This window comes from Xiphophorus hellerii, chromosome 8 (assembly GCF_003331165.1).
Source record: "Xiphophorus hellerii strain 12219 chromosome 8, Xiphophorus_hellerii-4.1, whole genome shotgun sequence".
Lineage (NCBI taxonomy): Eukaryota > Metazoa > Chordata > Actinopteri > Cyprinodontiformes > Poeciliidae > Xiphophorus > Xiphophorus hellerii.
In genome coordinates this window covers 3,966,732-3,980,437 of record NC_045679.1, presented here as the reverse complement: position 1 = coordinate 3,980,437, position 13,706 = coordinate 3,966,732, and the positions used below count along the sequence as shown (strand labels likewise).

General features: G+C 40.5%; 2 protein-coding genes across 2 annotated transcripts; both read left to right on the top strand.

Annotated features, from left to right (window-relative positions):
• Positions 1–857: 857 nt before the first annotated feature.
• LOC116724900 (myosin heavy chain, cardiac muscle isoform-like) lies at positions 858–6,406 on the top strand. Its single transcript, XM_032570680.1, has 2 exons — positions 858–2,475; positions 5,455–6,406. Exons 1-2 carry the CDS (start codon positions 858–860, stop codon positions 5,646–5,648), a joined length of 1,812 nt encoding a protein of 603 aa, XP_032426571.1. The 3' UTR covers positions 5,649–6,406.
• Positions 4,934–12,766, top strand: LOC116724536 (uncharacterized). Its single transcript, XM_032570288.1, has 2 exons — positions 4,934–5,684; positions 10,137–12,766. The coding sequence occupies exon 2, from the start codon at positions 10,477–10,479 to the stop codon at positions 12,055–12,057; it is 1,581 nt and encodes a 526-aa protein (XP_032426179.1). The 5' UTR covers positions 4,934–5,684; positions 10,137–10,476; the 3' UTR covers positions 12,058–12,766.
• Positions 12,767–13,706: the final 940 nt, after the last annotated feature.

Sequence of the window (13,706 nt, the reverse complement as noted above, 5' to 3'; positions counted from 1 at the left end):
CTCTAGACTCCAAATCATAGCAATGGGCCCCTCCAGTTTTTACAAATAACCGCAAAATTCACACAAAAATCAACAGATCCCCACATGTTTTCTGAGTTTATCAACATGTTTTCTGAGTTTATCAACATGTTTTCTGAGTTTATCAACATTTTTTCTCAAAATTGTCCATAAACATTTGGGTTCAAGTGCCTGCTGTCTCAGCCTGACCTGGTGTCAAGTTATAGTCCATGACCGATAGAGCGATTAATAAAAGATCACATTTAACATCATATGTTAGCGCAAATATTGTAAAAAATTCCTTATAGATATTTCTAAATTAGCGCCACAAAATCTGTGATGTTGATTGCAGAAAAGCACAAAAACAATCCTGGATGGACTGATTAGTGTGAAAAGATGTTCAATATTATGTTATTTTAAGAAACACGTATTGATGCTGAAACACCTATTTATTGATATTTTAACAATTTAATTGGTTTTTATCAATAAGTTCTGGCACAACAGGCCCTTTATGAACATTCAGGTTTTTGATCTGGCCCAAAACAGAAATGAGTTTGGATAAAAACGAGTGAATCATGGACTATTTTGAATGTAAACAAGAATAAATCGTGAGATATTTGGTGGTGGAATGATGTCACACCGCCAGCAAAGGCAGATTCTGTGATGTCACTGGCGATGCAGTCTGTGATGTCATCAACTCAGAATTGTATGCAACACAATTCTGCATATTTTTCATTGCTTGCAATATCACTGACCAGTTCAGACGTGCGCAAAGCTCTTTCAGGTAGTTTACCAATCGACCATTTTAGTGATTGTATTGAGGAGAAATGTTTCACTTATTTCAGCAATACTGCAACAAAATGATGGGACCCCAGGCGAGAACGGGAGTCCAGCAAAACCCCCAAGGCAGCTTCGCTCCTGCACATCTGGATATCTTAGATGAGGAAACCCAAAGACTGGACTCCAGTCTGGAAATGGAGAGCGCCAGGATAGAAGACAACCAAAACATGGCCGACCTGGAGGCGGAGCTGGAAGAGATGGAACTCCGGCTAAAACAGCAGGAAGCTCTTAGAGAATCGCTTATCAACGAGGTCAACGAGGCAAAGAGAGAACTAGAGAGAGTACAGAGAGAAGAGAAGTCCAGTGATCCAGGAGTCCTTAACGCTGCAGTCACTGCTTCCAAGGTTCACAACGATGTGAAAGACATGAAGGAGAAGCCTTTGCAACAAGACTTTGAGGATTTGAAGTCTTGTTGCAAGGGGAGGTTAGAAGATGACCAAAACCCGGCCGAGCTGGAGGCCAAACTGGAAGAGATGGAACTCAGACTAAAAAAGCAGGAAACTCTCAGAGAAACGCTTATCAACGAGGCTGAAGAGGCACAGAGGGAACTAGAGAGACTAGAGAGAGAAGAGATGTTCAGTGATCCAGCAGAACTTTATGCTGCAGACATTGCTTCCAAATTTTACAACAGTGTGAAAAACATGAAGGAGAAAACCTTGCAGCAAGAGTTTGAGGAGTTAAAGGTGGCCCACCTCCTCAGCCGGGAAGCATTTGTAGCTGGAATACAGGCTGAGAGAAAGAAAACTGAGGCTGTCCAAGAAGAACTGGACCAACTCCAGACTTCCTACAAGGAGCTGCGCTGTAAGTATGAAGCAGACATTTCTCTGGTGAGGCAGGAGGCGAAACGTGAGAAAGACGCCAACATAGAAAGAGAGAAAGAGAATCTGAAACTCGTCAACAACCTGAGAGCTGAGAAGGAGGAGCTCTTCCAGAAAATGGCAAGAGAAATCATAATTCTGAGAAAGAGAGAGAAGCAAATGCTAAAGAAATTGGATCAGGTTCATGTTTCGCACAAGGAGCTAAAAGGTAGGTTTGAAACAGACAATATGGATTTAAAGCAGCAGGTTGAAACCTACCAGAAGCAAATAAAGCAGGAAAGAAAAGCACATCTGGAGAAATCAGAGAAGGACAAGGCGAGTCTGGACACAATGAGAGCTGAGTTTGCCGTCCTCCAACAAAACGCGACAACAGAATTTCAAATCCTTCAAGACAAGGAAAGCAGTGCCCAGGCTGAGCTGGAGAAGGTCAACGGTTTGTACCAAGAGCTAAACTGTCGGTATGAAAATGAAGTCACTGCATTTAAACAGCAAGCAGAGAAATACCAGCAGGAGATCAGATGTGTGAAAAATGATTTGGAAAGAGCGAAAGAGGATCTCCTGCTGCTCGACACTCTGAGACCTGAGGAAGAAGATATACAACAAAAACACATCACAGATTCCCAAGAGGAGGAGGAAGACTCACAGGACCAAGTGGATCCGGTTAAAGTCTTAAGTCAAGAGGTTTCTTCAGAGGAGAAACTCTCAGGAGAAACTTTATCAGGTTGTTCCAACGATCCAGAATCCACAGAAGAGACCGAGATCACTGGAGAAACCGTCCTGGAGGATTTGGACAATCCGGATACTAAAATCATGCAGGATGGTAAGAAGAAAAAATCTAAAATTTCATTTTGGAAAAAAGTACGGAACACTCTGCGATGGCAGAAGCCACAAAAAAACAAAACTAAAGAGTGAAGACAGTCAAGAACATGTCTAATGTTCTGGATTTTGATATTCAGAGAAGGAGAAAGACGAGCAAGAGAGGAAAAGAGGAATCAAACTCATGGAGGTTGTAGCCTCTGTGTACGGGGCGCCAGGCCACGCTCCGTCAAATTTAAAATTTAAAACGTTAAAGTTTTATCCCCCATTGACAAACTAGAAAATAGATCCCTTCCCAACCCAATTGGAAAAAACGTGGGCAGCACGGTGGTGCAGCGGTTAGCGCTGTGTCTTCACAGAGACCATCTGTGTGGAGTTTGCATGTTCTCCCCGTGTTTGCGTGGGTTTTCTCCGGGTGCTCCGGTTCCCCCCACATCTCCTAAAACATGTAGGTCAGGTCAGTTGGTCACTGCAAATTGCCCCCAAAGATTTGAAGAAACCCCAAACACACGTGCAGCTTTATTGTTAAACTTTAAAATTAATTGAATTAGCCGTACGTTAGCCCTTTTCCCTTCGCTGTTTTAGCGCCGCAGCAACACTGGGCTCAATTTTTATAGCAACGTATTGATTTAAGAGTTAAAATTTCTTCTTTTAATAGTAATGATTTCTGTTTATTTCCTCTGTACTTGTGCTTTTATGGTTTGTCCTTTAGTTTACCTTTTCTACTCACTTTTTATATTAAATTGCACTGAATTGTAGCTTGTTAAACTGTTTAAATCTGTATTTTAAAGAAGATTAGCAAAAGGATCATGCAGTGGCTTTTTTAGTGCGACTGTGGCTCAGTGGGTAGAGTGGTCGTCTTGTGACCAGAAGGTTGTAAGTTCGATTCCAGCTTCCTCAGCCACATGTTGAGCTGCCCTGGGGCGGGGCACTTAGCGGCAAGTTGCCCTCTGACCTGCATGTCGGCGTAAATGTGACTGTAGTGTGAAGAGCTTTGAGTGGTCAACATGACCAGCAAGGCTCTACACAAGTTCAGTCCATTCACCTGTTTTTCTTTGATAAATCCTGTTTTTCTTTTTATACCAAACATAAAAAAGTTGATTTAACAGGTTTGGATTCTTCAGGTTCCAGGATGTTAAATTAAGATTAGAGTTTAATCTGTACATAATATTAGATGATAATTGTAATCATAATTTAATTCTCCGGACCATAAAGAAACCCAAACTTGTTTTATCTGGTTTGTTTATTATAAGAACAAAACAGGTTTTATAAAAAAATAAAAGTTACTGTGTGATCTTTCTGTTAGTCTTTATTTAGAATAACAGATTCAAGGTAGTTTAACAAACTTAACAAAAAAGTGCAATTTAACATGAAAACCTGTAGAAAAGGGAAAAAAGAAGAACAATCCATGAAAGCATGAAAACAGAAAACTTAATCAGAAATCATTTCCATTACAGGAAGAAATCAATTCTTAGATCAATATTTTGTAATAAATATAAAGCTGTTGTGTTGTTGAGCTTATGTGTTGTCTGCTTGTATAAAAGAGAAGAAAAAGGGGCTTAGAAATGAATAATTCACTTATTTTTTTAACCAGATTTATAGTAAGACAGCAACTGATGTTTTGTTTAGGACGTTACTTATAGGTTTTGTTTGTCAACCTGGGTTTAATTCTCAGTCCTGCAGAATCTGCTGCATGTCATTTCCTTCTCTCTCCTCCCAATTTCCTGTTCAACCTGTTAAATAACAGCCTAAAAAACTTTATTAGAGCCTAAAAAACTTTATTAGAGCCTAAAAAACTTTATTAGAGCCTAAAAACTTTATTAGAGCCTAAAAAACTTTTTTAGAGCCTAAAAACTTTATTAAAGCCTAAAAAACTTTATTAGAGCCTAGAAAACATTTTTTTTAAACAAAATACATAAATTTCACCTCACAAATGAACCAAAAGTCATAATATGCTTAACACCACATTGTGCTCGTTTCCTCATGTTAAAAAACAAATTTCTTCCTTTTTTTCTCATTCCTACATAATTAACAAGTTACTTAATATACACACATAAATACACACACACACACATTCTGGGAGTTAAGTTGTCGGGGCTTCATGCCTCTGGTTGGGCCACCCAGTGCAGACAGGTTCTAGGTGAGGAACCAGACCAAGTGCCGCCCAAAGATCCATTATGATGAATGCGACCACTGGAAACAGTGGTTGTACTGGCCGTACATGAGGTCCCACCCTGGAGCCGGGCCTGGGGCCGACCTGAGTGAAGTTGGCCCCCCACCTTCTTCAAATCAGACAAAATGGGCGTCAATTAACTCGACTACATTTGTGCTGGTTTGTGCAGCAAAAATTGTCGTTTGTGCTGCTTTGGCTTTGAAGATATTAATGAAAGGTTAAAGGTCAAAAGGTCAACCAGCCCCCCCACTTTTATGAAATCAGACAAAATTGGTGTCAAACTGTTAGAGATTTTTTGGTATTATCATTTCATTCTTACTCTGGTTCACCTTAAGTCTATAGATCTTAGTGATTTTCTGTTTAAAGTGATCTTCTGTTTAAAGTGATTTTCTGTTTAAAAAGTTCTCTTCTTTAAATGACCTGGAAGTCACTACTGTCTGTTTATCTTCATGTGAAACAGTTAACAATGTGTTTCTCAGACCTTTGATTAGTTATCACACCTAGGAACTGGGTTGCTAGTTGATTGTATCAGAAGTTTTACGACCTTTGTTGTTTTTCCTGACTGTCCCCTAGGTAGAAATTCCTTAGTCGTAAAACTGTGTTTGATTGTGTTCGTTTCGGGGGCTCCTAATCTTATCAGCACCAGCCCCCTTTGCTTTTGTTTTGTGTTAATAAAAAGACAAGCTCTACTGCAGAGTTTCAGAACACATGGTGAACTGGTCAGAGGAGCAGTTCTCTGTGTTTTCTCCTTTTGCAAAAGCTTGGCTATAAAATTCATATACGTTGTCTGTGGTTCTTTGTTTTATATAGGTTCGAAAGGAAAATACCTATCATTATTTGGTGCCGAAACCCGGGATCTCTCACCTCCCCCGCTGTCAGGCAGAGGAAGACGCGCTGAATCCGTGCACGGCCAGAGTCAATTGGACCTGGAAAGGAAAACCCAGGAAGCAAATTCTTCGCTGGGCCAGCGACGTATCCGACTTTGTCTGCTAACGGCGGAGTGACGAGATCCGACTGGACAACCCGAAAACTACAGAAACGTAGGTGAATTTTAAGTCATATAGGTTTGAGTCCTTGTCAAATATTAATTTGACTAAAGAAATACAGGTTTGAGTCCTTGTCAAATATTAGTTTGACTAAAGAAATATAGGTTTGAGTCCTTGTCAAATATTAACATTTCAATTTGACTAAAGAATAATGAAGGGTTAGAGTCCCAGTTGACAGAGAGTTTCAACTAAAGGCAAAAGGATAGGCTCTTAGAGCTTCCTTAATTAGAGGACGCCTCTTAAGGGAAAGTCCTCACATAGATAGAAAGTTTGTTATTTGCTGTGCTGCTATTGGTTTTGTTTGCTGTTTTGTTGCTGTGTGTGCATGAAGGAGTGAATGGTGTTTCTCTCTCTGGGAGTAAAACTCTCTGCCTTCGGAATTAGAATCCAAAGTGAAAAACCGCTTGGAGCTCAGCTCCAAGTAGAAGTCTGTTTTTCAGGAGGCACTGAGCGCTGACTTACAGCACTTTCTCTGAGAGAGCACGCGATACTAGTATTTTTAAGCTACAACTTTAAACAATGGGAAACACAAATTCCTGTAATTCCTCACTTATTGAGGGCCCCGAAGGGGATGAAAAGTACATGATGTCCAGATTTCCTGGCAGCATTGTACATATAAAAAAATGGAAAAAGAAATATAAAATAGATGGGAAGCTAAAAATTGATCAATGGCAAGCAATTGTGGGAATTTTGGAGAGTAGTGTAGCAAGAAAAAAGGGGATAAAAAAAGTTAGAAAGGAAGATGAACTAAAGTGTGCAAAACTATGGTTAAAAGCAGCCATAGACCGTAAAGAACAAATTAAAAAGGTTAAAGACAAAAGGCAAGCAGATATTGACAGGCGGAATGCCTCGGTGGGACGGGGAGAGCAGGTACGGCCGACTGCTCCTCCCCCAACCGCTGCGACAGATTCGTCTGCCCTTGTCTCAGTGTCACCAAGCTCGGTGGATAGACAGCCGAGTGCACCTTTTAATATCAGTGAGGAAGCCACTATCTTATTTGTAAGACCAGAAGATAATGAGCCCATATTTAGTGCAGTTCAAACCCCTCCTCCAAATATGCAGCCTCCACCACCCTCAGCTCCTCCAACTCTCACTCCAGCAAGAGCCCCAAGTATCAAACTGACCACAGACCCAGTGTCAGTTCACACACCTACCAAAATTTACCCTCCTCTTCCAGTCTCTCCACCCCCATTATATAATGAAGAAAGTGCAGGTCCAAGTGGTCTGGGACATTCATATGATCTGAGAAAGTACAGAACTCCTCGAGTTATGTACAGTTCTGAAGGGGCAGAACAATATCCAATGATCCAGGTCCCAAATCCTAATCCTAGAGATGCCCAGTTGCCACATATTTATGTTTTTAGACCCTGGACCTTGAAAGAGGCCAGAAAGGCGGTAGAAGGAATAACACCTGCATCAGAGGACCCCGATAAGTGGGTAGAAGATATGACTGGATTAATCCATTCATATAGACTAAATGGAGTGGAAGCAGGAGAAGCAGCCATGTCCTCATTAGGAAAAGATTGGGCAAAAGTGAGGGGAAATTATACAGGGAAAGAAACTAATAATAATAATATGTTAGTTCCAATGTCATACCCTCCAGGAGCTAACCCTGCTCTCTCTGATGCATTTAAAGCACAATGGGACCCATTGTGTGAGAGAGTTAGAGTAAATTTTCGTAAAAGGGCGAATTATAGTCATTTGTCAGGAATTAAACAAAAAGTTGGAGAAGACGTAGACGATTTTCGTCTGCGGTTTGAGAAGGAGTTCAAAGTTCACAGTGGGATTACTTATGACGCAGGAGCAGAGGGTGTATATCAACAACAGTTAAAAAACGCTTTAATGTCAAGTTTCCGCCCTGAAATTGAGGGCTGGATTAAAAAACACCTAGTTGAATATGATGCTGCCTCAGTCCCACAGCTGATGACATGGGCACGTCATGCAGAAAAAGTAGTTAAAAAACCAAAAACAGGATCAGATGTTTTTCATCTGGAGGATTTTGGAGAAGTAGACACCTCTGTCTTTTTCCGCGGCTCCTCAAGAGGCCGAGGGAAAAACAGCAGCAGAGGAGGTCGCTATGGGCAGCCACCCCGAAACTATACCCCTCAAAAACCACAACGTCCAGATGGATGTTGGACTTGTGGTCATCCTGACCACTGGGCAAGACATTGCCCAGAAAACAAAATAAATCACCGGAAGGGTGGCAGATGGGAGAAAAAACAAAAATATAACTCCTCAGCATGACTAGACTTTTCCACAACCAAACAAAACTTAACACCAGATCAAATTGATGAAATAGTGGATGTATGTGCAGCCTGGGATATGTTAAATGCATTAAAAGAAAAACCTTATATCACACTGATTGTTTGCGGGGAAAAAGTTGAATTTTTATGTGACACCGGTGCATGCAAAACAGTTTTAAAAACTAAAATAGAAGGTGTAAACCCCACAAATGAGTCCATTTGGGTGAAATCTGCCGATGGACAAACACATAGAGAACATATGTCAAAAGGCACATCTTTTAAAGATCCTGAGACAGGAATTAAAATAAAAGCTTCTGTTGTAATGTCACTTAAATGTCCGACAAATTTATTAGGTAGAGACCTAATGACAAAATTAGGGATAGCAGTAGTCCCTGTACAAGATGGCATGAGAGCTGTCAGACTAAAACATTCTGATCTGTACACAGTTCACAAGGATGAAAAAATCTACTGTTCATATGATCTAAAGCCAGCTGACAATCCTCATGTCCCAGGAAAGCTTCTTAGAGAAGCTCGAGGACAGCTGGACTCACCTGAAACAGAAATGAACTATAATCAGTTGCATGTAAAAATGAACATCCTAAATGATCCACAGGATGATTATGTGCAAACGTTTTTAGAAACGGATCCTGTGACACTTGCTGTGACTGAGATGTTCACAGACCGAAGGTCTTATGCAGCTGTGACTGTGCTCCTTCCGACTAGTCAAACAAAGCTGTATAAGTTACCTGCAAACCCATACATTTCACTTTATAAGCCGCATAATATTACATGGGCAGATGTGGGTAACAAAACCAAAATGGCTGTTGAAGCCACAGATTTCAAAGAAGGTGAAGATGGCTGGAGCTACAGTCCTAGCTGTGATGTCTGGAAACAATCACTTTGTGAAGTTGTTACAGGGACAGCTCAAGTTCATGCATTTGAGTGACACATGAACATATTTTTGACAGAAAAAGAAGAAGCTGAATTAGCTAAGCTTCCAGAACACATGTGGACAAAAGGTCCCTCTGATGTTGGGTTACTTGGTTCAATTCCTCCAGTGCAAATTAAAGCAAAATCTAGTTGGAGACCTAGAGTAAGACAGTACCCTATAAAGACGGAAGCACTGGATGGGATTGAACCAGTAATCGAAGGTTTGTTAAAAGGAGGAATCATTAAAAAGTGTTCAGATTCTCCTTGTAACACACCTATTTTTCCTGTTCAAAAGGCAAACAAAAAAGACTGGCGCATGATTCAAGATTTACGATCAGTCAATGAAACAGTACTAAAAGACATGCAGGACAATGCACCACAGGCTGAGAAAAGGCTGTGGATAACTAAAGGTGCAAAAATGAATGTCGGGAATATTTTTGAGGTTAATGACAAACCAGTGCTTCCTAAGTCTTTATTTAAAGCAGCAGCAATTGTGTCACATGGGCGCTGCCATGTGTCAACTGGGGGGATGGAATGCATAATAAAACAGCATTTCACAACGTATGGTTTAAATTCTTACTTAAAATCTTTTTGTACTGCATGTCCAGTCTGTGTGAAATACAATCCTCAGGGAAACATAAGGCCAAAACGAGGCAGGTTCCCAAAATCATCTTATCCCTTTCAAACTATGCACATGGATTTTATTGAACTTTCACAAAGTGGGCCATATAAATATTGTCTGGTGATGATTGATGCTTTTTCTAAATGGGTTGAAATAGTTCCAGCAAAGCATGCAGATGCTTTAACAGTAGCTAAGGCTATTTGTAAAACTATCATCCCAACACATGGCATCCCACAGACTGTTTATAGTGACAATGGACCACATTTTGTAAACCGAGTGATACAAAACATGGCTACACACTTGGGAATGACATTATAGAATCACTGTGCCTATCGGCCACAGAGTGCAGGGCTGGTGGAAAGAACAAATGCTACTGTGAAAAGTAGATTAAGAAAGTGCATGGCAGACACTGGCCGATCCTGGCCAGAATGTTTAGACTTGGTGAAGCTCTATATGAGAATCACATCAACAGCTGATGGTCTAACACCTTTTGAAATAATTCATGGGAGAGCTTACAGATTGCCTCTGTTTGCTCCAGACATACAAAAAGCTGATGAAGAACAGACATTAGCAGATTATATGATCAGGACTCTTAAACTGAAGGAAGTGTCCAGTGCGAATTTACTGCCTTCTGATTCTCCTCCTATACAGGAAGCCATTCCACTTGAGCCAGGTGACTGGGTCTACATAAAGGTCATCAAACGAAAGAACTGGACGAGTCCACGGTGGGAAGGACCGTTCCAAGTGCTGATGACCACACCAACAGCTGTAAAGATCGCTGAAAGACCCAGCTGGATACATCTTAGTCACTGTAAGCGGCAGAGAGTGTTGGACCCCTAATTCGGAGTAGGGAGGAAGGTGGGCTTTTAGCCTCTGGGCTACACAGGCATTCTAATTTTTAGTATTAGTTTGTCTCAAACCCAGTGAAGAACTGCTAAGATTCTCACTCTTTTAGTTTGGGGGTTCTGACATCTCTGCACGCCGAGCAGTAATGGGGACTCCATATGCAAGATGGATCTTCTACTGTGCTGTGACTGCTGTATGTTTGATGTTTGGAGAAGGAAGTGAGCCTGAGTTCCACCCACACGACTACAGCACCAACCTGTGGTGGAAACTGATGAATAGAACTGCTTATGAAGGACATGCTGTGAACTGCTACGTGTGTGCGCAGCTGCCGGTTTCCATACACAACTCAGGTCTCCGACCAGGTAACATTACAGACGACAAACAGATGTGTCTCTATGTTCTAAGCACCAGACCACGGCGCGTCCCGCCCCTAAGGGGAGACAGACCACGTGAGAAGGATTATTCAGCTGACCTCCGGATGGGTGAGGCTGTGCAAGGACTGTTTCAATCTTTGAATTGTTCACTTGCAGAGGATGTACTTCCTTTTTCGTCATCTCAACAAACTGTATGGAAAATACCAGAGATCATTTCGTTAGCAGGAGCTAAACCAGGATCTCTGGGGAACTGTGTTTATAATAATGGAAATGTTTTTCTAGGGACATTGCCCTGGAACTTGTGTAACAGAGTTTACACCTACTGCGAACCGACACAGGATTACATCACCTGCGTAGCCTGCAGGGGTCAAAGGATGGCTCCACACTGCAAAGGCTGGAAGGAAAACTCAGACTGTGACAACTTGCTTCAGGAGAGGAGTTTCAACATCACGCATAAGATGAAGAGGAGACAAGAGACAACACTGTGCAGCGCCATAGTGCCAGGAGATTATGGCTCAAGGATGTTATCAGATTGGTACTTCATATGTGGAAATGAAGCGTACATGTTCTTGCCGAAAAATTGGGGAGGACTGTGTGCTGTGGTTCCCTTGATCAACCCGATTGCATTCATCAGGAAAGCACAGGATGATTCACACACCCGCTCCAAACGAACAGTTATGTCAGAGGTCAAAAGATGGGGAGGCCTCACAACACATACTGGAGTTCCATGGGAATTCAGGATTTGGAACGGCGGAGAAAAATTTATGCAAAGCCTGTTTCCATGGGTTGGAATAGGTGAGATTCGGGACCACGTTGAGATAAACAGGTACGGATTACTGCGATTAATCAACATCACATACCAGCTGGCCAATGGCACCATGGAAGAACTGACTGAACTGAGAAACATGGTTATGCAAAATCGTGTTGTTCTGGATTTCCTCACGGCCCCTCAGGGAGGGGTCTGTAAAATCATTGGCCCAACGTGCTGTACTTTTGTACCTGATGAAACAGGTACTGGAGGAACTATTTCTGATGCTCTATATGAGCTGGAAGATCTAAAGCAATATGTAGAAAGTGGAACACGCGGCTCAACTTCTTTTGATTTGTTTTCATGGCTTACATCTGGACCATGGTGGACTTTGCTGTTAAAGCTTGTGACACCTATTCTGGTTGTTTTAGGTCTGTTCTGCCTTTTTACGGGTTGCATTATTCCTTGTCTACGAAAAATGATGTTTAAAACAATTAACACAACTGTTATCAGCTATCAGTTGGCAAAGGCATCTTATGAGACAACTGAAGATGACTTGTTTCAAGTTTCTGACGATTTTCTGAACAATGATGAAGTCCTGTAATAAATAAACAGAAAAATTCATTTGCTGAATGATTCCTACACTGAAAATGTTAAACAAGTGGTGTTAAGGATGAGAAAACTGCTTTTGATTTTTTGCTGTTTCTTTTATTTTATTTTTTTTCATTTATTGCATTATTTTCCAATTATTCATTGTGTATTTTCTGTGTTTCGCTTAAAAAAAAAAAAAAAAAAAAAAATTCTTGCATTTATTGGTTCTTTTCTTTTCTTTTCTTTTCTTTTCTGTGCATAGCTTTTGCATAAGGTTTAAGCGTATAATGAAATGATAATAAGGGGGGAATGTTAGAGATTTTTTGGTATTATCATTTCATTCTTACTCTGGTTCACCTTAAGTCTATAGATCTTAGTGATTTTCTGTTTAAAGTGATCTTCTGTTTAAAGTGATTTTCTGTTTAAAAAGTTCTCTTCTTTAAATGACCTGGAAGTCACTACTGTCTGTTTATCTTCATGTGAAACAGTTAACAATGTGTTTCTCAGACCTTTGATTAGTTATCACACCTAGGAACTGGGTTGCTAGTTGATTGTATCAGAAGTTTTACGACCTTTGTTGTTTTTCCTGACTGTCCCCTAGGTAGAAATTCCTTAGTCGTAAAACTGTGTTTGATTGTGTTCGTTTCGGGGGCTCCTAATCTTATCAGCACCAGCCCCCTTTGCTTTTGTTTTGTGTTAATAAAAAGACAAGCTCTACTGCAGAGTTTCAGAACACATGGTGAACTGGTCAGAGGAGCAGTTCTCTGTGTTTTCTCCTTTTGCAAAAGCTTGGCTATAAAATTCATATACGTTGTCTGTGGTTCTTTGTTTTATATAGGTTCGAAAGGAAAATACCTATCATGTTTTGCACAAACCAGCACAAATAATCAGCATAAAATCATAATTCTGAGTTTTTGCTGTGTAGAAAGTAACTTTTGGCAAACTATATTTCTAAGATTGTTAATGTTTTTTATGCAACATACAGTTTTTGTTAGAGTAACCACACATAATAATTTAAATTAACTTAGTTTGATCCAACTAAAACTTAATTTGGTCCATTTTCTGCCTTACCAGGGTCACGGTACGAGTGATCACACTCTGATCCGGATCCTGGTGAGCCGCTCTGAGGTCGACCTGCAGAAGGTCGTAGAGGAGAACCGGGCAATGTTTGAGAGAACCCTACATGAGGACATCTTGGTAAAATACGTTTCCAAAACTGTTTCTATGTTTACGTTTCAAACCACATCAATAATGTTTCTGATTTTGTTTTTAACAGAACGACACCAAAGGACATTATCAGAAAGCCCTGCTTGCGTTGTGTGGACCGAGTTAAAACCTTGGCTTCTGAGGAAGCAAAAAATCAGTCAAATTCATGCTCTAATAAAGTTTCTCTTTCCACTATTTGTTTTACTGCTGCTGGTGGAAAAAAATACAAGACATTTATTTGTTTATTTGTTTGAATTTGAGATTATATCTGGAAATTGTGTTTAAATGGAGACGTGTCTGATCCAACATGCCTGCAGGAAGGACATTTTATGGCTAATACTGAGATTAACTGACACAAATTCAATAAAAATACCTTTTTGATCCCAAATGATAATTAAATGTTTTAACTGATATTATCCAAGGTTCTTCAGAGTTCACCAGAAACAGACAACCTTC

What these genes read in the sequence shown, in the direction of transcription:
- LOC116724900 (XM_032570680.1), top strand. Translation starts at nt 858, where the DNA reads ATGATGGGACCCCAGGCGAGAACGGGAGTCCAGCAAAACCCCCAAGGC. An exon ending in TACTAAAATCATGCAGGATG is followed by an intron (nt 2,476 to 5,454) that starts GTAAGAAGAAAA and finishes TGTTTTATATAG; the next exon opens with GTTCGAAAGGAAAATACCTA.
- LOC116724536 (XM_032570288.1), top strand. Translation starts at nt 10,477, where the DNA reads ATGGGGACTCCATATGCAAGATGGATCTTCTACTGTGCTGTGACTGCT.